Source organism: Drosophila biarmipes, chromosome 2R, assembly GCF_025231255.1.
Source record: "Drosophila biarmipes strain raj3 chromosome 2R, RU_DBia_V1.1, whole genome shotgun sequence".
NCBI classification, from domain to species: Eukaryota; Metazoa; Arthropoda; class Insecta; order Diptera; family Drosophilidae; genus Drosophila; species Drosophila biarmipes.
In genome coordinates, this window is record NC_066615.1 from 13,166,808 (window position 1) to 13,190,171 (window position 23,364).

The 23,364-nt window shown below is 48.7% G+C and overlaps 6 protein-coding genes and 1 non-coding gene across 9 annotated transcripts; 4 read left to right on the forward strand and 3 right to left on the reverse strand.

Moving 5' to 3' along the window:
* The first annotated feature begins 187 nt into the window (after positions 1 to 187).
* On the forward strand, positions 188 to 8,909 carry LOC108030058 (pre-mRNA-processing-splicing factor 8). Its single transcript, XM_017102642.3, has 13 exons — positions 188 to 318; positions 525 to 1,159; positions 1,218 to 1,433; positions 1,494 to 1,706; positions 1,770 to 1,895; positions 2,169 to 2,588; positions 2,648 to 2,865; positions 2,927 to 4,171; positions 4,400 to 4,973; positions 5,037 to 5,187; positions 5,249 to 5,425; positions 5,490 to 5,781; positions 5,844 to 8,909. Exons 2-13 carry the CDS (start codon positions 546 to 548, stop codon positions 8,786 to 8,788), a joined length of 7,191 nt encoding a protein of 2,396 aa, XP_016958131.1. The 5' UTR covers positions 188 to 318; positions 525 to 545; the 3' UTR covers positions 8,789 to 8,909.
* On the forward strand, positions 1,939 to 2,113 carry LOC122818448 (small Cajal body-specific RNA PsiU2-55). The gene has a single exon (XR_006367931.1). It is a non-coding gene; the product is annotated as a small Cajal body-specific RNA PsiU2-55 (non-coding RNA).
* On the reverse strand, positions 8,907 to 10,056 carry LOC108030062 (dynein axonemal light chain 4). Of its 2 annotated transcripts, none has more exons than XM_017102651.3 (3): positions 9,778 to 10,056; positions 9,639 to 9,722; positions 8,907 to 9,265 (listed from the first exon to the last, which is right to left on the reverse strand). In XM_017102651.3, exons 2-3 carry the CDS (start codon positions 9,711 to 9,713, stop codon positions 9,101 to 9,103), a joined length of 240 nt encoding a protein of 79 aa, XP_016958140.1. In that variant the 5' UTR covers positions 9,714 to 9,722; positions 9,778 to 10,056; the 3' UTR covers positions 8,907 to 9,100. The 2 variants fall into 2 exon arrangements, with proteins under 2 accessions (XP_016958140.1, XP_016958138.1); XM_017102649.3 differs by having other exon boundaries at positions 9,782 to 9,998.
* Positions 10,057 to 10,565: 509 nt separating this feature from the next.
* On the reverse strand, positions 10,566 to 17,764 carry LOC108030061 (small RNA 2'-O-methyltransferase). Its single transcript, XM_017102646.3, has 3 exons — positions 17,195 to 17,764; positions 11,688 to 11,857; positions 10,566 to 11,586 (listed from the first exon to the last, which is right to left on the reverse strand). Exons 1-3 carry the CDS (start codon positions 17,423 to 17,425, stop codon positions 10,803 to 10,805), a joined length of 1,185 nt encoding a protein of 394 aa, XP_016958135.1. The 5' UTR covers positions 17,426 to 17,764; the 3' UTR covers positions 10,566 to 10,802.
* Positions 12,158 to 17,144, forward strand: LOC108030060 (uncharacterized). Of its 2 annotated transcripts, none has more exons than XM_017102645.3 (5): positions 12,158 to 12,312; positions 13,077 to 13,620; positions 13,684 to 13,839; positions 13,894 to 15,866; positions 15,975 to 17,144. In XM_017102645.3, the coding sequence occupies exons 2-5, from the start codon at positions 13,233 to 13,235 to the stop codon at positions 16,467 to 16,469; spliced, it is 3,012 nt and encodes a 1,003-aa protein (XP_016958134.1). In that variant the 5' UTR covers positions 12,158 to 12,312; positions 13,077 to 13,232; the 3' UTR covers positions 16,470 to 17,144. The 2 variants fall into 2 exon arrangements, with proteins under 2 accessions (XP_016958134.1, XP_016958133.1); XM_017102644.3 differs by having other exon boundaries at positions 12,161 to 12,481.
* A 1,084-nt stretch (positions 17,765 to 18,848) lies between the features above and the next one.
* On the forward strand, positions 18,849 to 20,314 carry LOC108030337 (protein OSCP1). Its single transcript, XM_017103200.3, has 2 exons — positions 18,849 to 18,987; positions 19,461 to 20,314. Exons 1-2 carry the CDS (start codon positions 18,849 to 18,851, stop codon positions 20,306 to 20,308), a joined length of 987 nt encoding a protein of 328 aa, XP_016958689.1. The 3' UTR covers positions 20,309 to 20,314.
* Positions 20,315 to 20,320: 6 nt separating this feature from the next.
* On the reverse strand, positions 20,321 to 23,108 carry LOC108030336 (SET and MYND domain-containing protein 4). The gene is made up of 3 exons (XM_017103199.3): positions 22,499 to 23,108; positions 21,304 to 22,427; positions 20,321 to 21,103 (listed from the first exon to the last, which is right to left on the reverse strand). The coding sequence occupies exons 1-3, from the start codon at positions 22,760 to 22,762 to the stop codon at positions 20,767 to 20,769; spliced, it is 1,725 nt and encodes a 574-aa protein (XP_016958688.1). The 5' UTR covers positions 22,763 to 23,108; the 3' UTR covers positions 20,321 to 20,766.
* Positions 23,109 to 23,364: the final 256 nt, after the last annotated feature.

The window sequence follows — 23,364 nt, forward strand, 5'->3', positions numbered from 1 at the left end:
AGTTTAAATGAAAACCAACATACGAAAATAAAAGTTCTTATTATTATTAAGTAATTTTAATAAAATTAGATAATATTAAAAAAACGTTTTTTTTTTTGTTCTTAAATTTTAAATTTCAAACGATTAATCGCACTGCCGCGTTGTTATCTTGACTTGTCATGCGACGTTCTGGAGTGCCATCTCTAGATTCCGTCCAGTATGACCGTACTCAGGTGAAAAAATAAATGGCTGCCGCATGAAAAAGTAAACGTTTTCGCATTGCAAACCGGAAAAAATTGTGATTTGCGGCCAAAGAAACATAGTAGAAGTGAAGAATAGGTAATAAACTTGTTGTTGAACAGACCAGCAACAAATTAACGCAAAGATCTGCTGTGGGGCGAGTCAAATAGTGGCCTTTTAGCGGCGTGGTGAAAATTGCAAAAGACCGCGACGTCGGCGGCATTCGATTTCGATTTCTCCCTTGTTCCTCGAACAAAACGTGTCTGTGTGTCATAAAGTATACATTTTCCTCCGTTATTGATTAGGACGAGTGCAGCGGATCGACGATGTCCATTCCGCCGTACATGATACCGCAGAATGCGTGGGCAGCGCAGCTGATGGCCCAGCAGGCGTACGCGGCGGCCCATGCCCAGCAGGCCCAGCTGCACGCCCAGCAGCAGATGGCCAACCAGATCCAGCAGATTCCGCCGCCGGGAGCACCCCTACCGCCGCCTACGGGCCACCCCAACGGGATTCCCATCCCGGCCGGCGGCCAGGGACCCGGACTGGGCCAGATTCCCACGCCCAAGCCGGACATCCTCACCGAGGAGAAGCTGCAGGAGAAGGCGCTCAAGTGGCAGCATCTGCAGTCCAAGCGATTCGCCGAGAAGCGCAAGTTTGGCTTCGTGGACACCCAGAAGGAGGACATGCCGCCGGAGCACATCCGGAAGATCATTCGCGATCACGGAGACATGACCTCGCGCAAATATCGCCATGACAAGCGAGTCTATCTGGGCGCCCTGAAGTATATGCCGCATGCTGTGCTCAAGCTGCTGGAGAACATGCCCATGCCCTGGGAGCAGATCCGGGATGTCCAGGTGCTGTACCACATCACGGGGGCCATCACCTTTGTCAACGAGATTCCCTGGGTCGTTGAGCCTGTCTACATAGCCCAATGGGGGTGAGTTTGCCAAAGATTTTCCTTGTGATCCCATCTGAAATGCTTTGCCTTCCCCTAGAACCATGTGGATCATGATGCGGCGTGAGAAGCGCGATCGTCGTCATTTCAAGCGCATGCGATTCCCGCCCTTCGACGATGAGGAGCCGCCTCTGGACTATGCCGACAACGTTCTCGATGTGGAGCCCTTGGAGGCCATTCAAATCGAGCTGGACAACGATGAAGACCATGCCGTGTACAAATGGTTCTACGATCATCGTCCTCTAGTGGATACGCAGTGAGTTTTGTCCTAGAAATTACATTTGAACTTGGTTGTTTATGTGTTTTACCATACTAGGTTTGTAAACGGCACCACTTACCGCAAGTGGAATCTTTCCCTGCCCCAGCTAGCCACTCTGTATCGGCTGGCCAATCAACTGCTCACCGACCTGGTGGACAACAACTTCTTTTATCTCTTTGACCCCAAAAGTTTCTTCACCGCCAAGGCCTTAAACATGGCCATCCCAGGTGGTCCCAAATTTGAACCCCTCATCAAGGATCACAATGTTGGGTAAGCACAATTCAAGCATTAAAAGTATGATGGAAGTGTAATCTTTTTTTTTTATTTTTCTAGCGACGAGGACTGGAACGAGTTCAACGACATAAACAAAGTCATAATCCGGCAGCCCATTCGCACGGAATATCGCATTGCCTTCCCCTATTTATACAACAACATGCCACACTTTGTACATCTGAGCTGGTAAGATTCCACATTATTCTGAAATTATTAATCTAAAATCTTATTTACGTGGTAGTAACGTTTCCAAGTGAATATCCTCGCTGGAAATGCTTCATGTCGCGTTAGAAAAACGTCGAGCTCCCAGCTTACTACAAATTTTGCGATAAACGGGAGCTGCAATGATATGTTCGTGGCGATTGTTAAGAATAAATCGTGACTGCTGATAGTTGCATACACTTTGTTTCACCTCAATCAAAGAGGATCCAAATAACCAATGTCCTTTTTCCATTTCAGGTATCACACTCCCAACGTGGTCTACATCAAGACCGAAGATCCTGATTTGCCGGCATTCTACTTTGATCCGCTCATTAATCCCATATCGCATCGCAATGCGAACTCCAAAATTCAGGAGCCACTGCCTGATGATGATGAGGATTTCACACTTCCGGACGATGTGCAGCCGTTCCTGGTAGACACTCCCCTCTATACTGACAACACTGCAAACGGCATTGCCTTGTTGTGGGCCCCGCGCCCCTTTAACATGCGCTCTGGCCGTTCCCGCCGTGCCATCGATGTGCCGCTAGTCAAGTGCTGGTACAAGGAGCATTGTCCACCTGGCCACCCGGTTAAGGTGCGCGTTAGCTACCAAAAACTGCTCAAATACTATGTGCTCAATGCGCTGAAGCACCGCAAGCCAAAGCCGCAAAAGAAACGGTTCGTTCTACTCGTAAAAAACTATTGGACTTTTCTAATTGCGTATTTCTTTATTACAGCTACCTCTTCCGCTCGTTCAAGGCTACGAAATTCTTCCAGACCACCACGCTGGATTGGGTGGAGGCTGGTCTGCAGGTCTGCCGTCAGGGATACAACATGCTGAACCTCCTGATTCACAGAAAGAACCTCAACTACTTGCATCTGGATTACAATTTCAACTTGAAACCCGTTAAGACTCTAACCACGAAAGAGCGTAAAAAGTCACGTTTCGGAAATGGTAAGTTGTTTGGACTGCCACTTCCACATGTAATGATTGACGCTTTTTTTTACCCCATTAGCCTTCCATTTGTGTCGTGAGATCCTGCGTCTGACCAAACTAATTATTGACTCGCATGTTCAGTATCGACTAAACAATGTGGACGCCTTTCAGTTGGCCGACGGACTGCAGTACATATTCGCCCACGTTGGCCAGCTGACTGGCATGTATCGCTACAAATACAAGTTGATGAGGCAGATTAGGATGTGCAAGGATCTGAAGCATTTGATCTACTATCGCTTCAACACAGGACCCGTGGGCAAGGGACCCGGTTGCGGCTTTTGGGCGCCCGGTTGGCGAGTCTGGCTGTTCTTCATGCGTGGCATCACACCGCTTCTGGAACGCTGGCTGGGCAACCTGTTGTCGCGTCAATTCGAAGGACGACACTCCAAGGGTGTGGCCAAGACGGTGACCAAACAGCGCGTCGAATCCCACTTCGATCTTGAGTTGCGTGCCTCCGTGATGCACGACATTGTGGACATGATGCCCGAGGGCATCAAGCAGAACAAGGCGCGTACCATTTTGCAGCATCTGTCGGAGGCATGGCGTTGCTGGAAGGCGAACATTCCGTGGAAAGTACCCGGACTGCCCATTCCCATTGAGAATATGATCCTGCGTTACGTGAAGATGAAGGCCGATTGGTGGACGAACACGGCCCACTACAATCGAGAGCGTATCCGACGTGGAGCCACTGTGGACAAGACCGTGTGCAAGAAGAATCTGGGGCGATTGACGCGTCTTTACTTGAAGGCGGAGCAGGAGAGGCAGCACAACTACCTGAAGGATGGTCCCTACATATCACCGGAGGAGGCGGTGGCCATCTACACCACTACGGTGCATTGGCTGGAGTCGCGTCGCTTTGCGCCCATTCCCTTCCCTCCGCTTTCGTACAAGCACGACACCAAGCTGCTGATCCTGGCCCTCGAGCGGTTGAAGGAGGCGTACAGCGTAAAGTCTAGGTTGAATCAAAGTCAGCGAGAGGAGCTGGGGCTCATTGAACAGGCCTACGACAATCCTCACGAGGCCCTGTCCCGCATCAAGCGTCATTTGCTCACGCAGCGAGCTTTCAAGGAGGTTGGCATTGAGTTCATGGACTTGTACAGTCACCTGATACCAGTGTATGAGGTCGAACCCCTGGAGAAGATTACAGATGCATATCTGGATCAGTATCTGTGGTATGAGGCAGACAAGCGAAGACTGTTCCCGCCATGGATCAAACCCAGCGATACGGAGCCCCCACCATTGCTGGCCTACAAGTGGTGTCAAGGTAAGGATATGGATACGATTGAAAAAAATGTCTTCAACTCTTCAGTACTGGGCATTTTGGGTGTGTGATTTGTAGCAAAGTGATATGTATTTGATCATCCCCTTGTTGCAAACCTCACGCCAAAGATGAGTCCGTTAAACATCACCAAACGAATATCAAAGGGACGCTATATCAAACTTAATTTTACCCCCCAATAATCCAGTTAAATCTTATAATTTTTTTTAACAGGAATTAACAACCTGCAAGAGGTTTGGGATGTTGGTGAGGGCGAGTGCAATGTGCTGCTGGAGTCTCGATTCGAAAAGCTGTACGAAAAGATTGACTTGACGCTGCTCAATCGTTTGCTCCGCCTGATTGTCGATCACAATATCGCTGATTACATGACCGCCAAAAACAACGTGGTGATCAACTACAAGGACATGAACCACACCAACAGTTACGGCATCATTCGCGGCCTACAGTTCTCATCGTTCATCACGCAGTACTATGGCCTGGTGTTGGATCTTTTGGTTCTGGGTCTCCACCGATCCAGCGAGATGGCTGGTCCGCCACAGATGCCCAACGATTTCCTGACGTTCCAGGACGCAGTCACAGAAACGGCACATCCCATTCGACTGTACTGTCGCTACGTCGATCGCATTCACCTGTTCTTTAGGTTCTCGGCGGAGGAGGCGCGGGATCTCATCCAGCGCTACCTTACCGAGCATCCGGATCCTAACAACGAAAATATTGTGGGCTACAACAACAAGAAGTGCTGGCCGCGTGATGCCCGCATGCGTTTGATGAAGCACGATGTCAACCTGTAGGTTTTTCTTCTTTTCTTTAAATTCCAAGTGTGTAAATAACATTTGCTTTTATTTTTTAGTGGTCGCGCTGTCTTCTGGGACATTAAGAACCGTCTGCCTCGCTCTGTGACCACAATTGGTTGGGAGAGCACCTTCGTCTCGGTGTACTCCAAAGACAATCCCAATCTGCTGTTCAACATGAGTGGATTCGAGTGTCGCATTTTGCCAAAGGTTCCTTAAGCCACTACTTAATTGTAAGATCAGTTTACAATTTTATGTTTTTACCTTACAGTGTCGCACCCAGAATGAAGAGTTTACCCATCGTGATGGCGTTTGGAATTTGCAGAACGAAATCACAAAGGAGCGCACGGCTCAGTGCTTCCTGCGGGTTGACGATGAGTCGCTGGGGCGCTTCCACAACCGTGTGCGGCAGATTCTGATGGCTTCCGGCTCCACTACCTTCACAAAGGTAGGCTTAGACCTATAACATATTGTTAATAACTATGGGTTTTAACTGAATTTTCCCTTTTTAGATTGTGAATAAATGGAACACTGCGCTCATTGGTCTGATGACCTACTTCCGCGAGGCTGTGGTCAACACCCAGGAACTGCTGGACTTACTGGTCAAGTGCGAGAACAAAATCCAGACCCGTATCAAGATTGGCCTCAACTCCAAAATGCCTTCCCGTTTCCCGCCAGTTGTGTTTTACACTCCCAAGGAACTGGGCGGTCTGGGAATGTTGAGCATGGGTCACGTCCTGATTCCGCAATCCGATCTGCGTTGGTCCAAGCAAACGGATGTGGGCATTACTCATTTCCGCTCCGGTTGGTTTTAGACTGTATATTTATAGTATGTGTTTATAATGAATACTTTTCGTTAATTATAGGCATGTCCCACGATGAGGATCAGCTTATTCCCAATTTATATCGGTACATTCAGCCGTGGGAGAGTGAGTTCATCGACTCGCAGCGCGTGTGGGCGGAGTATGCGTTGAAGCGACAGGAGGCGAATGCTCAGAACCGACGGCTCACGCTGGAAGATCTGGAGGACAGCTGGGATCGTGGTATTCCGCGAATCAACACACTCTTCCAAAAGGATCGTCACACACTGGCCTACGACAAGGGCTGGCGTATTCGAACGGAGTTCAAGCAGTACCAGGTGCTGAAGCAGAATCCCTTCTGGTGGACTCATCAGCGTCACGACGGCAAGCTGTGGAATTTGAACAACTACCGAACGGACATGATCCAGGCCCTGGGAGGAGTGGAGGGCATTCTGGAGCACACATTGTTTAAGGGCACCTACTTCCCCACTTGGGAGGGTCTCTTCTGGGAGAAGGCCTCCGGCTTCGAGGAGTCGATGAAGTACAAGAAGCTGACCAATGCTCAGCGATCCGGTCTCAACCAGATTCCGAATCGTCGTTTCACACTGTGGTGGTCGCCGACCATCAATCGTGCGAACGTCTACGTCGGATTCCAGGTGCAGCTCGATCTGACGGGTATCTTCATGCACGGAAAGATTCCCACGCTGAAGATCTCGCTAATTCAGATCTTCAGAGCCCATTTGTGGCAGAAGATCCACGAGTCGATTGTGATGGATCTGTGTCAGGTGTTCGATCAGGAACTGGATGCTTTGGAGATCGAGACGGTGCAAAAGGAGACGATCCATCCGCGTAAGTCCTACAAGATGAACTCCTCTTGTGCGGACATCCTGCTTTTCCCCGCTTACAAATGGAATGTGTCGCGGCCCTCACTGCTGGCCGACACCAAGGACACCATGGACAACACCACCACGCAGAAGTACTGGCTGGATATCCAGTTGCGATGGGGCGATTACGATTCGCACGATGTGGAGCGCTATGCGAGGGCCAAGTTCCTCGACTACACCACGGACAACATGTCCATCTATCCGTCGCCCACGGGCGTGCTGATAGCCATTGATTTGGCGTACAATCTGCACTCCGCCTACGGCAACTGGTTCCCGGGCTGCAAGACCCTTATTCAGCAAGCCATGGCTAAGATCATGAAGGCGAATCCCGCGCTCTACGTGCTGCGTGAGCGCATCCGCAAGGCGCTGCAGCTCTACTCTTCGGAACCAACGGAGCCATACCTCAGCTCTCAGAATTACGGAGAGCTGTTCTCCAACCAGATCATCTGGTTTGTGGACGACACCAACGTGTACCGCGTGACAATCCATAAGACCTTCGAGGGAAATCTTACAACGAAGCCAATTAACGGAGCAATCTTCATCTTCAATCCGCGAACGGGTCAGCTCTTCCTGAAGATCATTCACACCTCTGTGTGGGCGGGTCAGAAGCGTCTGGGCCAACTGGCCAAGTGGAAGACTGCTGAGGAAGTGGCGGCTCTCATTCGATCGTTGCCCGTGGAGGAGCAGCCTAAACAAATCATTGTGACGCGCAAGGGCATGTTGGATCCCCTGGAGGTGCACTTGCTCGATTTCCCCAACATTGTGATCAAGGGCTCTGAGCTGCAACTGCCCTTCCAGGCTTGCCTTAAAGTGGAGAAGTTTGGTGACTTGATTCTCAAGGCTACCGAGCCCCAGATGGTGCTCTTTAATCTGTACGATGATTGGCTGAAGACTATTTCGTCGTACACGGCCTTCAGTCGCCTTATCCTCATTCTGCGTGCCCTCCACGTCAATACGGAGAGGACAAAGATCATCCTGAAACCGGATAAGATCACCATCACTGAGGCGCATCATATTTGGCCCACTCTGACGGACGAGGAATGGATCAAGGTGGAGGTTCAGCTGAAGGACCTCATTCTCGCCGATTACGGCAAGAAGAACAACGTGAACGTGGCCTCGTTGACTCAGTCCGAGATTCGTGACATCATCCTTGGTATGGAGATCAGCGCTCCGTCGGCGCAGCGCCAACAGATCGCCGAGATCGAGAAGCAGACCAAGGAGCAAAACCAACTGACGGCCACCACCACGCGTACCACAAACAAGCACGGTGACGAGATTATCACCTCTACTACATCCAATTACGAGACGCAGACGTTCAGTTCGAAGACAGAGTGGCGAGTCCGAGCGATTTCTGCCACCAACCTGCACCTGCGAACGAACCACATTTATGTGAGCTCCGACGACATCAAGGAAACTGGCTACACCTACATCCTGCCCAAGAACATACTCAAAAAGTTTGTCACGATCTCGGATTTGCGTGCCCAGATTGCGGGCTACTTGTATGGCGTGAGTCCGCCGGACAACCCACAGGTGAAGGAGATCCGCTGCATCGTAATGCCGCCGCAGTGGGGCACCCACCAGACGATCAACCTGCCCAATACCCTGCCCACGCACCAGTACCTTAAGGACATGGAGCCGCTGGGCTGGATCCACACGCAGCCCAACGAGTTGCCGCAATTGTCGCCGCAGGACATCACGACGCACGCGAAGATCATGCAGGAGAACTCCAACTGGGATGGCGAGAAGACGATCGTGATCACATGCTCCTTCACGCCCGGATCCTGCTCCCTAACGGCCTACAAGCTGACGCCCTCGGGCTTCGAGTGGGGCTCCAAGAACACGGACAAGGGCAACAATCCCAAGGGCTATCTGCCGTCGCACTATGAACGCGTTCAGATGTTGTTGTCAAACAAGTTCCTCGGCTTCTTCATGGTGCCGGCGCAGAGCAGCTGGAACTACAACTTCATGGGCGTGCGCCACGATCCCAACATGAAGTACGAACTGCAGCTGGCCAACCCGAAGGAGTTCTACCACGAACTCCACCGCACCTCGCACTTCCTGCTCTTCTCGAATCTCGAGGACGGCGGCGATGGGGCCGGCGCGGATCGGGAGGATGTGTACGCGTAGGAGGCGCGCGTGTGGAGTTTTAGGTTTTCGTTTTAGTGCATACAAACAAGTTTATAAGCGTGTTTTCAAAATGCTAGCGTCTAGGTACATTTTGTAATAAAAACCATTCTTTTCCCAACAAGTCGCATCGTTGCCATGGCATTCATTTCTCCGTCAACGATACTACGCTTAAAGTTCATAACATTCGTTAATGGTAAGTGGTCTGTATGTATGACTAATATTGATGCTAAATTTCAGTTTGTTTCGGTTTCGGCTTTGGTTTCTGTTCCGGTTTCTAGGTACGATTTCGTTCGATTGCTTGCTGACCCGCATTCAGGAGCACTTCCACAGCACTATGGCCAGGTTGCCAGCAAAGAACAGGTAGAGAATGTTCTCCGTTTCGTAGGACACCTCAAAGCCGAAGCCCTCGCCCACAACCACATGCCAATAGATGCCGAACTTCTTGTCCATGTTTTCCTTGATGATTTTGGCAGCGTGCTGAAAGTGGATATAAAGTAGGGAGTCTTGTTTATTTAAAATTGACAAATTAAATATTTTGAGTACAAGTCTATTAAAGACAAATTTAAAAAAGGCTTACAAAGTTTATTCAAAATAAAAAAAAATCTTCTTTGAGGTCTCATAAGAATTTAAAAGCTTGAGAAGAAAAAGCTACTTCTGAAATTAAAATAATATAGTTAATTTAGAATTATTTATGATATTATAAGCACTTTAAAAGTATGTTGTAAAGTAAACCCTACAAATGAGATATGTATGCCTATAGCACTTTATGGCTTTAATTATAAATATTTTCTTAAAAGGCAATGAAAAGATAATCCTCTAATGCGATTTCTGCCTTTGATAGCTCACCCACCTCATAGTTCGATGAGTATTTCTCGCAGGCTGTGATGGACAGTTCAATGGCCTCTATCCTCATCTCTTCGGTCATGTCCGAGTGCTTAAAGCGGGAGCAATCAGTGGGGATTAATTCCCGGATGGATGTCTATGCTTACCAACCTTCACCAGTGGGTAAACGTGCACGATTTTCTTCTCGCCCTCCTTCCCGGCTTCCTCGTCCGCCATGTCTGCGATTCACCAGCGACTGAAGCAAGGAATCGGAAAATAACTATCACGGAGCCAGGCTAATGTAATAAAAATCGAGTTAAATTCCTATTTACGTGTGACACACAAGTCAAGGTAAAGGAGGCGCCGTAGCTATAGATGTGTATATACTATGTGTACGAATGGCAGGTGAATGCTTATGAATTCTCCGCTCCGTTTTTGCGCTATTGTCACGCCAGGATGGCTGCTATGGCAATTGGCTTTTGGGCACGGTTTCGGTTTCGATTGGCCTGCCAGCCTGTCAGGAGCGAGGTTGACTTGCAACTAACGATGGCACTGGATCTGCCGCTGGCTCCGTGCTGACGCCAACTCCATTAACTGGCGACCGCAGCCGGAGTTTCTGCGCCAAGCGAAAGAACTTGCATGAGCCGGGGAGTTAATAGCTACACTCGGTGTGCGCTGCGATTGCGCCAAGTCTGCATGTTAAGTAAGGGTCCTTTGCCTCCCGCCGCCTGCTTCCTGCATCCCCGGTTTGTGTTGCAAACAAAAGCAATTTCCGTGCGGGTGCCACTGCGAGACAGACGACGCGGCGTCATCGTCATCATCTTGGCGGCAACCCCAATTTTCGCAACGATTTCTGCACTGAAAGTGGTCAACTGGGGGAGGAATGGCCAATGATGCTCGGGAAAACCCACCCCGCACCCCGATGATGCACTCAAAATGTCAACAGATTGTCAGTCAACACAACAAGGGGAATGGTTTATTCAACAAACAAAATGAGAATTAATGACTCGAACTAAATTAGAAGTATTACGAACATTAATTTTGAGTTTCCATGAGGGAGCATGTATTGCTAAATATTAGCGAGATCCCTGGAATGTTACTTAATAAATATGCTCTATGAACCGTATAATTAGAGCTTAGCTTACAATGATTTTGTCAAATAGTTGTAGATGCAAAATAATCAGATCTTTAGTTACGATACCGGATTCAAGTCCCAGCACTCCTCCCCTTGTTCCTGGTCAGTCAATACTACGTCCTGGGAAAGACGTTCAGACAACGCATAGGGATCAGACCACTGTGATTCCTCATCGGAATCTTCAATTATAACACACTCTTCATCTGTTTTTATTTCGTTCTCTCGCAGTAATTCCAGGAGGACTTCTTTAGTAGCACCCATGTGATGCAGGCGATCCAATAAAAGGGTGACAGGCATTTTATAGGCGTCCTGGTAAGAATCCTGCTCGTTCTCAGAAGAATTGGCAATTCTTTTGAAGCGCTGAAGTTCTATTTGGACCTCGGTCCAGAGTTTTTCCTTCTCGGTGCGGGTATCCACATAAAAAGGGTAGTCGACAGAATGAATTAACTTGTAAGGAGTGGATTCTTCGTTCAGTTTAGGTGTCGTAACCAAAGGATTCTCCAGCTGCAACTCCAGAAAATCCTTGCGAACGAATATGGCTATCTGTGAAACGTGACCCACGGATTCGAGGTCCTTTGGGGGATCACCCACACCCATCAGGGAGAACATGTAGTTCGGGTATTTCTCTACGATACCCAAGCACCAGGACTTAAACTCCTCCCGAGTCCACTCAAACTTGTGATCGTCATGGCGAAATCCATTTGGCAGAAGGGGATTGAATCGAGTGAATATGACGTTATAGTCCGAGTTTGGTGTGCTGAACACCACCAATTTGGGCTGCATAAAACCAAAAACATTGGAGGGAATTTTGGCCAAAACATCGTCGTAAACGTGCTCGATTCTAGAAAGAAATGGGATTTATTTTAAATTAAAGATAGCTAGTATGTTTCATAGTCAAACAAGCCAGTTCAAAACTGATTTTGAAATCTACTACAATCTTACAGTTCTAATGCAATTACAGCATCTGTGTCTCGCAATTCCTCCGAAGAATCCGCCACACTTCCCTGTAGAATCTGAACGCTTAGAGGAGCCTCACGCCGCCTTATATAATCAGAGACCAAGGGATCGACGCTAGTTGAGTTTTTCCTGAGCAAGGGCTCGTCAATATCCACCTGCGAATAAATTGTACATTCAAAAATAGCCGCCACTTGATGGAACAAAATGGAATTGAAACTACTTGGAACATGCATTTTCTGTTGATTTATTTAAACATTACCTTTTGATTTTTACTTTTGCATAAAATAAATGTGTTTTAATATAATGTGTTTAAGGATATTTGTTCTATAAATTTTAATAGCAGGAAAATGTAATTTTGAGTTGAAATTAAAAAAAATATATTTGCAATTTGAAAAAACAAATACTCCCCACACTGCCGGGCTGTGGTCACACTAAAAAGGCAGTTTCCCAAATAAGCACACGGTCACACCACGAACACCATGCGCGTGTGTGTGTGCAGCAGTGCACAGGAAGAATGTGTAATTGTTACGAAAAATCAAATGGAAGCGGAATTATAGTGGCGAGCAGTCTGTGAAAGTGCAATTGTGCACCGTTGCACCAAGTGAAAAGTGTAGGCACCACAAAATAAGCCCCTAACCAATCAAAAACTGCGAAAAACCTCCGAACACTTGGAACGGGTCAAAAGAAAACGAAGAAAAACAAGAAGAAGAAAACGGGGCAATACGTGAGAAAAATACATACTGAAAAATCAATTCGACTTTGGAGCCCAATAGCAAATGGTTAGCACGTGAAAAGCGTTGAACTCGGCGGGGGAAACCCCGTGCAACTGCACAAATATGCCAGCACCTAGTTCTTTGTTTAATAATGCCGGCCAGAAAATCGATTTTTTTCGGGGCCCTCGGTATGTTTGTATGTCCGAATGTTTGTATTTCCAGACATGGTGGTGCGTTCGCGTTTGTTTGTGTTTGTATTCGTGCCCCCGGACGCGCAGCAAGTTGACCCGTTGTACAACACTAGGGGGAAAAACAAAATCAAGTACAAAATAAAGTTGGCTTTGGTAAAGAATAAAAACAAAACAAACAAGAACAAGTGAAAATAACACACTTAGCAAAGCTGAGAAGTTTCATATCCGTCTAAAAAACAATGCTGTGAGCTCACACGCCTAAAATAATCAACAATCGCGTTTTACAACACTGCAGGGCAAAACAAAAAATTGATAAATTTTGACTTGGGGGCAAAAAACATAAATCCCAATAGCACAATAGCCAGAAACTTGAATTTGAATAAGTAATAAGCCTTACAGCCTCTGGCCTGAACTCATACCTCAAAAATAGATACCTAACAACCTCTGTGCTTCTGCTTTTTCGCCATCAGTTGAAAGAGAATAACCGTGGAAAGCGGAATCGCACAAAAACAAGTCAACTTTTGCCTACATTTTACGGCACTTCGCCTGAACGAGAGACTGAGTCACAGAATCCCAGGGGAGCTGCCAGCAAACACGCCCGGATATCATCCTCGCCAGCTGCCGAGATGGGCAAGCGGCTCCAGCTGGAGCGCCCGACCTCGGATCGCAGTGCTCGCAAGCGAAAGCGCGCGGAGGTGAAGGACGCCGAGAAGTGCCAGCGCTTGAGCGGCGGCTCCAGCAGCGCCAATGGCTTCGAGTTCCACGAGAACGACGACGAGGAGTCCTGCTCCTCGGCCGGTTCCGCTGGCGGCATGGATGTGGATCCGCCTACACTACTGCACACCCCACAGGCACGCAGCTTGCTCTTGACGGGAGCTAGCATGGTCAGCGATCACAATAACTCCAGCGTGATGGAGTCACCGCGTCCGGTTTACACGCTCCGACCCTCGGTGGTCAATGGCACCATTTTGCGGGATGTGCTCTCCAAGGCCTGGCGCTTGGGGCGTCCCATAGGTAAGAACTTAATGGTAATCAGTCTGGGTTTGAGCGGACTAAACCCTACTTCTTCCTTGCCAGGCAAGGGCAACTTCGGCGAGATCTTCCTAGCCTCCGATGACACTGTATGTCCAGCCAGTTCGGAGACAGCCAAATACGTGGTCAAAATAGAGCCGCATTCAAATGGGCCTCTGTTCGTTGAGATTCACTGTCTGATCAACACATCCCGGAGCAAGGGTAAGTCCTTATAAGCGTCGCCCCTTCACATCCATACTTAAACACATCTTACAGATACAACAGATGCCGGAGAAGATGCTGCCATCCTGCCAGCCCAACAGACGCACGCCCTCAGCAAGGGACCGCCTTCGGGGATACCCAGCTTTATTGCGTCGGGCACCCACTACTTTGGAGATGCTCGATACCGCTTCCTGGTGCTGCCACGCTTCGATCGTGACCTGCACTCGCTGATCAAGAACTCGAGGGTGCAGCAGAAGTCACTTCTAGTGCTCGCTGTACACATACTCAATGTCCTAGAGAATCTGCACGATAAAGGCTATTGTCATAATGACATCAAGGCCCAGAATCTAATGGTGTCCAAGTGCAAGTACCTCAGAAAGCAGTCGGTGCCCAAAGGCAATGGATACGACGAGCACTACGAGGAGAAGCAGCAAACCACCGACAGTGGCAATAGCTCCGAGCAGGAGACCAACGACGATGACTACTTTTTGAAGAACGAGAAGTTCGCCCTGAAACGGATTCCGGATATTAAGCAGGACGAAGACGAAGATGACGAGGACTTTGATGATGGTGCCACATCGAACAGCAACAACAGCAACAGCCTGGACATCTACCACACGCCAGTGAACAAGAAGCGAACCGCACGCAATGCAGTTCAGTTCAGCGGCTCGAATCCAGTACGTTCGTGTCGTCGCGAGAAGCGCAACTCCATGTACGAGGAGATGGTCAAGTCGCACTATTTGCGACCCACCAAGCGCATTAGCTATCGAGAGGAGTTCAACGAGGAAGGTTATCCCAAGGCAGGGGAAAACAGCGATGAATCGCCGGAATCGTCAGACAACGAGTCTGATGAGTTCATACCGCCCTCTGCTCTCCGCTCGGCCAGCAAAAGAGGCAGGGGTGCTCAGGTAGCCAGTGCCAAGAAGTGTTCGGTTCCAATTCGGGCCACCCGCCACCAGGAAAAGGTGAAGAAGGAGCCAAACGGTGGCCACAAAGTGCGTGGCCGGGTCAGCAAACACTTGGACAGCCAACCAACTGAGTATAAGTTCCTGCCCACCGAGGAGGAGCACGTTTTCCTCATCGACTTTGGCTTGGCGTCGAAATACCAAGATCGCGGAGTCCATCGCCCTTTCATCATGGATCAGCGAAGGGCGCACGACGGCACGCTGGAGTTTACGTCACGCGACGCCCACTTGGGCGCGCATTCGCGACGAAGTGATCTGGAGTGCCTTGGCTACAACCTACTGTTTTGGTCTGAGGGCTATCTGCCCTGGAAGGATGTGGCCCAGCAGCAGCAACAGGAAAAAGTGCACCGCGCCAAGGAGCTGTTCATGACGGATGTGCCCGAGATGCTGCGCCAATTCTACGGCAAGCAAGTTCCTAAGTATCTGGGAGAGTTCCTGCAGCAAATCGGCCAGCTGGCCTATCAGGAGCGACCCAACTACGAGCGCTACCGCAAAATCTTCAAGCGCGAATACCAGCGCTTGGGACACGATCCCACTCAGATGCGTCTGAGCAGCGAGGAGATCCTTCGCACTCGCGTCTCCGCGAAGGACGCGGTGGATGGCAGCAAGTGCGACATCTTTGAGCTAAACAACAAAATAGCCACCAATGTGATGCGCAACTCGGCGCTGAGCACTCCGTTCCAGGAGCACTCGCTTACGAACCGTGTATCGCCCAAGAATCTGCGTTCCAAGTCAAATAAGAAAACGGCGAAAAAGAAGTTTTCGTGGGCGGAGGTGCTCTCACAGGATCCAGATCAAATAGCACGCGAGCGGGCAGTTAAGGAGTTCGAGCGGGAGGAGTCTATCTGTCCGCTGAATTCCCGTCTTCCAAGGCGCTACGACGGCAAGCCCACCTACGCGATACTGGCCATGGAGCAGAGTCGTCGCGAAAAGGGTCTGGTTGTCCAGGAGCACAACGACGAGGAGGAAGAAGAGGAGGAGGAGGAGGACGAAGAAGAGGAGAACCAGGAGGTACATGATGATGAGCAAGAGGAGGAGGAAGCAGATAGCGTCAACGGCGAGGTAAGCCAACGAATACATAGGAAATTTAGAGATGTTGCTTACGTTTGACTGAGATCTTTGTGTATTTTTGAAACGATTCCTTCTAATAAGCGAATTTCTTTTATATAGGATGACTCGGATGGCGCAACGGAGGAGAGTGAGAGCTCCCATCATTCCCAGAAGCCTGCGCGGGGCCGCCCCAAGGGCAGCACCAGAAAGCGAACAACCAGTAAACAAGCCCAGGCGCAGCAGAATCAGCCGCCGGTGAAGGCCAGTCGCGGAGTGGGTCGTCCGAGCAAGAACTCGGGCGTCGTCCGGTTCTCCACAGGAGCCGTGAGCAAGAACCGCTCCACCCCGCTGTCGGCGGTGGCCAGTAACAAACGTGGCTGCGCCACGCGCAAGGAGAACTCCACTCTGGCATCGGCCACCGGCGAAGGGGAACGGAAACTGAAGCCGAGCCGTACGCGCAGAGCTCTTTATAAGACTGAACCCAAACACGGCGAGCACGATGCAGAGAACAACTCGAGCCTGCTGGAAGTGCAGAACCTGTACGGCGAATACGATGACGAGAACAACTACGGCAAGGGGCGCGGTGTCCACTCGTCCAGGCACTGTCGCAAATGATTGCCAGACGACAGATTAGGAATAGAGACTAGGGACGATCAGTAGAGAAAGTCGGAGAGCAGTAGATGAGGAACAACAGAACAGAAAGGCAGAACAGAAGAAACCCAAATTGGCTTTCAAGTATTTTTAGTAGTAGTTAAGGTACTATACGAACAGAACGGGACAGGACGGAACCTACTTCGAAGCTGTCGGCAGACGAGGCGTAGACTCGAGCTAGTGCGACCGACATGACGTGTAATTTTGGTTTTTAAATATTTAATCCATAAGTTGTCTTAAGTTTTTTGATCCGCACTATCGGCTCCGTAGGGAAGATGTTGTTGAATTATCCATTATACCATGTAGTCCCCAGTTGTAAGAGATGTTTGTGTGTTTTGATCGGTGCGCAGGAGCAGTGCACCATTGGCCTTGATAGCAAATCCTTGATTTTTAAATTCTTATTTTATTCTTTCCGAGTTTTGTGTTAGTTTTGTTAGGTTATACCACATATTATAGACCACATGTAAGCCCCCTTTCACCCACATTTCATGCAGCCAGGTACATACTCTCCTCAAAAAGTATTTAATATACCTAGATAATGGTTATTTCATAAACATGATACAAGTCTAAGCTAGGATACGCGTGTATAAACAAGCAGCGGAAATAAATAAAATAGAATTGTATTTCCTTAACAATTAAGCTTAACTTTTGTTTCATTCGTTTGAGGGGACTCAAATAATATATCTTACCAGCACAATATTTTCTATTGTTTCTATGCGACGCATTAGCTGGAAGAAGCGCATCTCGGCACAGCCGAACTCGACCACCTTCTTGATCTGCTTGGACCAGCGGACGTCCTCCAGGACCTGGATGGCGGCGCAGTACCTCTGCTCGTACACCGGCGGATCGAAAGTAATGCCGGTTTCAGTCATTTTTGTTAGGGTTTGGAAGTCCCCGCAAGGCAACTTGTAGCAAAACATTTCGCGGAGTATTAGAGTGACCTCTTGGTGCTACGATCCAAAATAAGCTGGTGAAACCATCAAAAAATCGTGTTTGGTATATCGATAGGTTCTGTGTTTAAAAGTTGGGCGGGAATCTTAAGGCAGAGGAATCTCTAGAAGGTAAAAAATGATTTTACAATTTTTTGATGGGTTCAAGGTGAAAAATGCACTCTTTTTTTTTGGTTCAAAAGGACCTAAGGGATACATGATATTCATTATAATTATACTAAAAAATATATTGACGGATTGCATTCGAATTTTAAAAGTTTCCTGGGCCCTCCCCCATTGCGCTGGGGAGTCGTCTTGAAATAACCAACTTTATGGAAATCAGTCTGGCTTCTGTGGTCAGGGAAATCACGCAACTTCCGGCATCCTTTCCGGCGACCTTCGCTGCAGGTGCTCGACTCACATGCTCGCTGCAACTGGGTGGTTAGCCCACTGGTGGGTACCAGGCCATCCACTCGACCGTCAAATTAGCAGACAGGTCTACGGGTCGTGGGAGCTTTCCATATTGGTAATGGTTGGTCTAGAGGGTGGATAACGACAACGTCAGCGGTCCGTATCCCACATGAGTAAACGGTTTAACTTTTCAGCCAACCTGCTGCCATAATTTCCAGGCTAATTGCCCTGTGTTTCGAATGGAAATTTACAAATCAATAAATTTTAGTGCCCGGCGCTGGTGGAGGTCCTTTCCCCACGGTTGCCATAATTATACACGTCGTCCGTCCTGTCGCCCTGGACGGGCTTTTGTTATTGTTTGCACTGAAAAACGTTGCCGGGGCTCTCATAAAGCCATCAAATGCGGCAGAACACTGGAAAAACTAGGTGCTACAAAATATTATAGGGCTTAGGCTTCCGCTCTGATCAAGCTATTATCATTCCTTAACTTAAAAAATGATTAAATTAAGTTAGAAAAACAAACTTATGTAATTTTATGTAATAAAATTCTTATAAAACTATTTTTAGCTTAAATACCCCTTCACAAATTCTAGAACGCGATTTAAAGCCAAATAAAATTCTTATAAAACTATTTTTAGCTTAAATACCCCTTCACAAATTCTAGGACGCGATTTAAAGCCAAAACAAACAAAGTTTCAGATCAGAAAACCTCGGGATCTCTTAAAGTAACGCCAAAGTCCGAACATTTTCGTAACTAATCTAAGCAAAGAAGTCAAAAAATAACTTTATTAAGCAAACAAGACCCTTATAAAGTATTGTAGTTATTTCGTACCTTAATATTTTCATACATTCCTAATAATTTTCTGTGCAAATGGCGGCCGGCAGTCCGCACGGAAACCGAAAATCCAATAACGACACCCAAGCCTTGCGTGCTCCACGATGACTTCGGCTTGCCAGCTTAGTTTGCAATCGCCACCCGTGCCTTCAAGTTGCCCGCCGCACCATGGCCCATTTCAGTCCGCACCAGCTGTCGAATCCCCGGGCAAACGTCTTCATCCTGGTCAATCTGGGATGCGAGATGCTCTACGTGATCGACCAGCGTCTGAAGGCGCAGCAGATAGCACAGGACAAGTCCGTTCAGGGTGAGGTTCTATAAAGTCAGTCAGGAGCTCCCACCACAGAAAATTATAAACTATTTGAGGTAGGGGACGTCCTTGGGTCTAGCAAATTTGCCTTTTGTGTTTTGCAAAGGTTAAAGTGTACTAATTTTCGAAAGGGTTTTCGCTTTTGAGTTTTGAAAGGAACTTTCAAAGTAGTTCTTCGATAGTGATTACTATTTATAAAAATCTTTCCTTTTGGACTTTATATACCTCAATAAATAATTTTAAATTTAAAAATATTAAGTATAAACTCTACACTTTTCTGTTACTTATTATATATATGGAAATTTAGAATTCAAAACCTGTGTTTTTTCTTTGATGCTTGTTTTCAAATCTTTCATTAAAACTTACATTAAGAAAAAAACGTGTTTTCTTTCTGACAGTTATTAGATTTTTTCTAAATATGGTATAAACCAACTTAATATTAAACTAGCTTTCCAAAAACTATCCCACAGTTATTCATGATGTGACTACAGTACTGCTTGAGCCAAAGTTCATAGACTCCCTGCTGAACGGATCGAAATCGAATAGTGCCCAACTCCTGACTGCCGAGCATTGCAAGTTCATGCTGAACGACATAGCCACCTGCTCTTTGATGAGACTCGACGAGCAGTCCATGTCCAAGCTGTGGAACCTCATGACCATGGTCTACAAGTGGCAGCTGTTCGTGTCCCGCCATCAACACCACCTGCTGGAGATTACGTTTCGGCACCTGGACGCGGTCTACAGGTTGTATCCGGACGCCAAGCGGCACATGCTGATTGACTTCACGAAGAACACGCTTCTGGACTTTTGGAACGCCTGCGGGGAGGAGGCGCAGCTCTCCATCTACCAGACGAATCGGGCCTGGCTGCAGTGCTTCAACACCAAGATATCGCTGCTGATCCGCATGGGCTTCCAGGCCATGGACGGGACTTTCTTCAAGGAGGTGGATCAGGAGTACTTTACCGAATACGTTCAATCGGCCGGCGATAATATCTATGCAAAGAGTGCGGAGCAGCGGGAACGACCGCAACGCGAGCCCAACAGCATGGACCAACTGGCCGCCCAGCTGAACATCGGTCCACCGCAGGGGGAGGATCTGCAGCCCATCAATGCCCGCCAGTTCCAGCAGCAGTTCGAGCAGACCTTCAACAATGTGCTGTTTGATGATCCAGCCGCGGCCAGTTCCTCTGCTTGCGAGTTCGTCCAGCTGCAGCCAACGACGCCAAGCTCCGAAAGCGAGGCGACGACGATGATCTCTCGGGGAGGGGGATCCTTGCTGAACCAGAACCTGCTCGACTTGTACAGCAAAATGCCTTAGAGCCAAGGGCGCTACGTTTAGAAAATATTGTATTTCTTGTTCAGTTGGTTTTTGTAAATTAATTATAAAAACGACGTAAGTTGCAATAGTTCTCGTTTGTTTTTGTTTTGTTTTCATCGAAGACATTGTTGTGATCAAAAAATAAATCAACGTTAGAATTTTGAGCTTGCGACTTAGTGAACAACTGTGAAATGTGTGGTGGGGCGTGTGGTGCAGGGTAAAATAGAACCAAGGGTCGAAATGTACAATTACAAATATAAAAGTTAAGGGCGTGCTCCTCATCGCGCTGCTGCCTGCGCTACAGACTTATGGCAACAACATATAATATAATCAATTACTCTCCTCAATTTGTGTGTCTCGCTTGTAATACGCTGCCTCCATTCAAAGTCAGCAAAGGAAAAGTTCGTCCGTGTTGGTGGTGGTGGTTGTGGTGTTGGTTCTCCAGCGGCAGGATCCGTTTACATCTTCGCCTTGAGCGGCACTGCGTCCACCATGATATGCAGGGCCATCTTCAGGCACTCCTCCGCGGAGCTGATCTGCTCGCACGGATAGGCTGCGCCGTATTGCGTGAGAAAGTCGCAGTACTTCCGGTAGTTGCTAACCGCAAAGTCGTAGTTGTAGGCGCCCAGCGACTTCATGTCCGTATCATCTATCACCGACGGCACCGTCGCTTTGTGGGGCATCCGCCCAAAGGTGGGGTAGTCCAGCTCGCAGCCCTCGCACTTGCAGTCGAAGCGGTATTGCATGGACAGATTGCGTAGCCGCTTCTCCTTGCTGAAGATGGCGAAGTGGGCGCTGAAATACAGAATATTTATTAGTATCAGAACTTATATCCGCCTCTAGTGGGGTTATATTCCACTGCAATTAATTGTTACATAAGTCATGAGAAATGACAGTATTTTTGGAACATACAATTAATTATCAGTCAAACTAGTGTTAGGCCATAAATCTATTTGATTAGGCATAATTCCCCATCTCAGTTGGCCCCCACTTACCCATAGTTGTCGTAGAGCACATTTCCCGCCTTAATTGGCCGCAGGACAAACATATACGCCTTGGTACCCTCGTATATCCTTAGAGTATTGGGCGCACACGAGTGATTTAGCAGCGAGAGGAAAGCGTACGCCCCCGACGAGTGCGTCTGATCGTCCTTGGTCTCGTTGACCTGCTCCACCAGATCGATGCCGTGCATATTCGAGGGCGATGTCTGCAGGTGCCGGAACAGCAGATCCGTGAAGAAGTTCATGCCTTCCTCGCCGCCTAAGTGGTCCTTGAGCGGTGTGTATTCGATTATGAAGTGCTTAAGCACGGCACAGACCACGGAGCGCTGGAAGAGATCAGAGACGGAGCGCAGGTGCTGGTTGGTCACCATTCCGTGGATGGCCCGATAATGCTCCTGCGGCGTCAGCTGTCCGTAGTCCAGATCAAAGGCGCACTTGTGCTGATTCTGCGGCTGCTCGCAGAACGCCATCAGCTCCTCGATGCTGGGATAAAGATCCAGTGCGGCCAGAGTGGTGCGCAGGGCGATGCCGTGGATCTTGTTGAACATGCGGTGCAGAAAGTCAATGATGGGGCACTCGAAGCGGTGATAGGTGGCCATTGCTTGTTGCTTACACTCCTCCGAGCAGAACATGATGGAGCAGCAGCTGTCGCAGGGTATAAGGGTCAGGTAGTTCTCTCGCTTACAGGTGCCGCACCGGATGTACCGCATGGGCGGCAGCAGAGTGGAGCAGAAGGGCTGCTCCACGGCCACCAGATCGCCAACGACCAGATCCCGATTGCTGACCACATAGCGACCCTTGTCGGCGGATTCGCGCAGCTCCAGGCAGTCGGCGATGTACGGAACCTGGGCGTGCGAGTCGAAGCTGAGCTTGAACTCGTAGGGCACCACATCCGGCGGCTGCTGATCGAGTAGCTGCTGGCAGTCCCGTTCCCGCTTGTCCAGCTTGTGGCTTAGTCTCGTCGGATAGTTGGCCTTCCTGGCCAGCTCGATGTTGGCCAGGCACTCCCGGTATCGCTTCCATTCAAACAAGACCGCCGATCGGTTGGCATAGCCTATGGACAGGTGCTCCGAGTTGGGCTCAGCGTAGCAGATGCTTTTGTTGTACAACTCCAGGGCCTGGAGGGGAGAACACAGGTTATTTAGCAAATTAAATGGAGGTTATCCATGGGGGGGGGGGGGGTTGTCACCTGAAAGTATTTCCGGTTCTTCAAAGAGAACTGCTCGTTGCCCAGCATCCGAAACTCGACGCTCCGCTTGTTGCACTTGTCCTCCCGCAGCGTGACGTTCAGGAAGATCTTCTCCATGTACTTGAAGTCAATGAGGGCCCGCTCCACGAAGTCCACCTTGCGGTGGTTCTCCTTCAGCTCATTGAACTTCCCGGATATGATGCCGATCAGCTTCCAGTCGTTCAGCTTCTTCACCAGATCGTCGCTCACGTCGTACACGTCCATCTCTTGTGGCGGGAGCTGTAGTCCGTCCTGTGGCTCCTGGAGATCTCTCCGGATGGGATGGGTTTGGATCTGATTGGCTCGGATCGGATCCTTCGGTTCGGTCCGCGTGTCGACGCCGCCGCCTGTTTTTTTCAACCGCAAAATCGGTTCGTTTGGCCCACTGCCGGTGCCGCGATTTCTTTAGCTGGCGCTGGTGCTGACCGCTAATTTGCGATTTCACAGACAATTTCGGTTCGGCAATATTGCGATTATCCACAGGGCGATTTTAATGTTATTTTTTTGCCAATCCGCTGGAAGCAGTGTGGAGTGTAGCCTGCGAATAATTAACCCTGCATTCAAGGAAATGAACTAAAAAATACCGCGGAATAGTTGCGTGCCCTAGCGAGGACACACACCCAAAAGTTTATTTTAGATTTATGTAAAAATGTAAATAAATAAAAGAGACAAACAACTGATAACAAAACAAACATGCTGATGATACTCAAATTAAGTAGTGTTTGCTTAATGCTTTTGTTTCAATTAGAATTAGGCCTTTGAAATCAGCAGTGTTTGCACACCAGAAACCGTGTTAGGCGCTAACTTTGAACTCGCCTTGGGGGGTG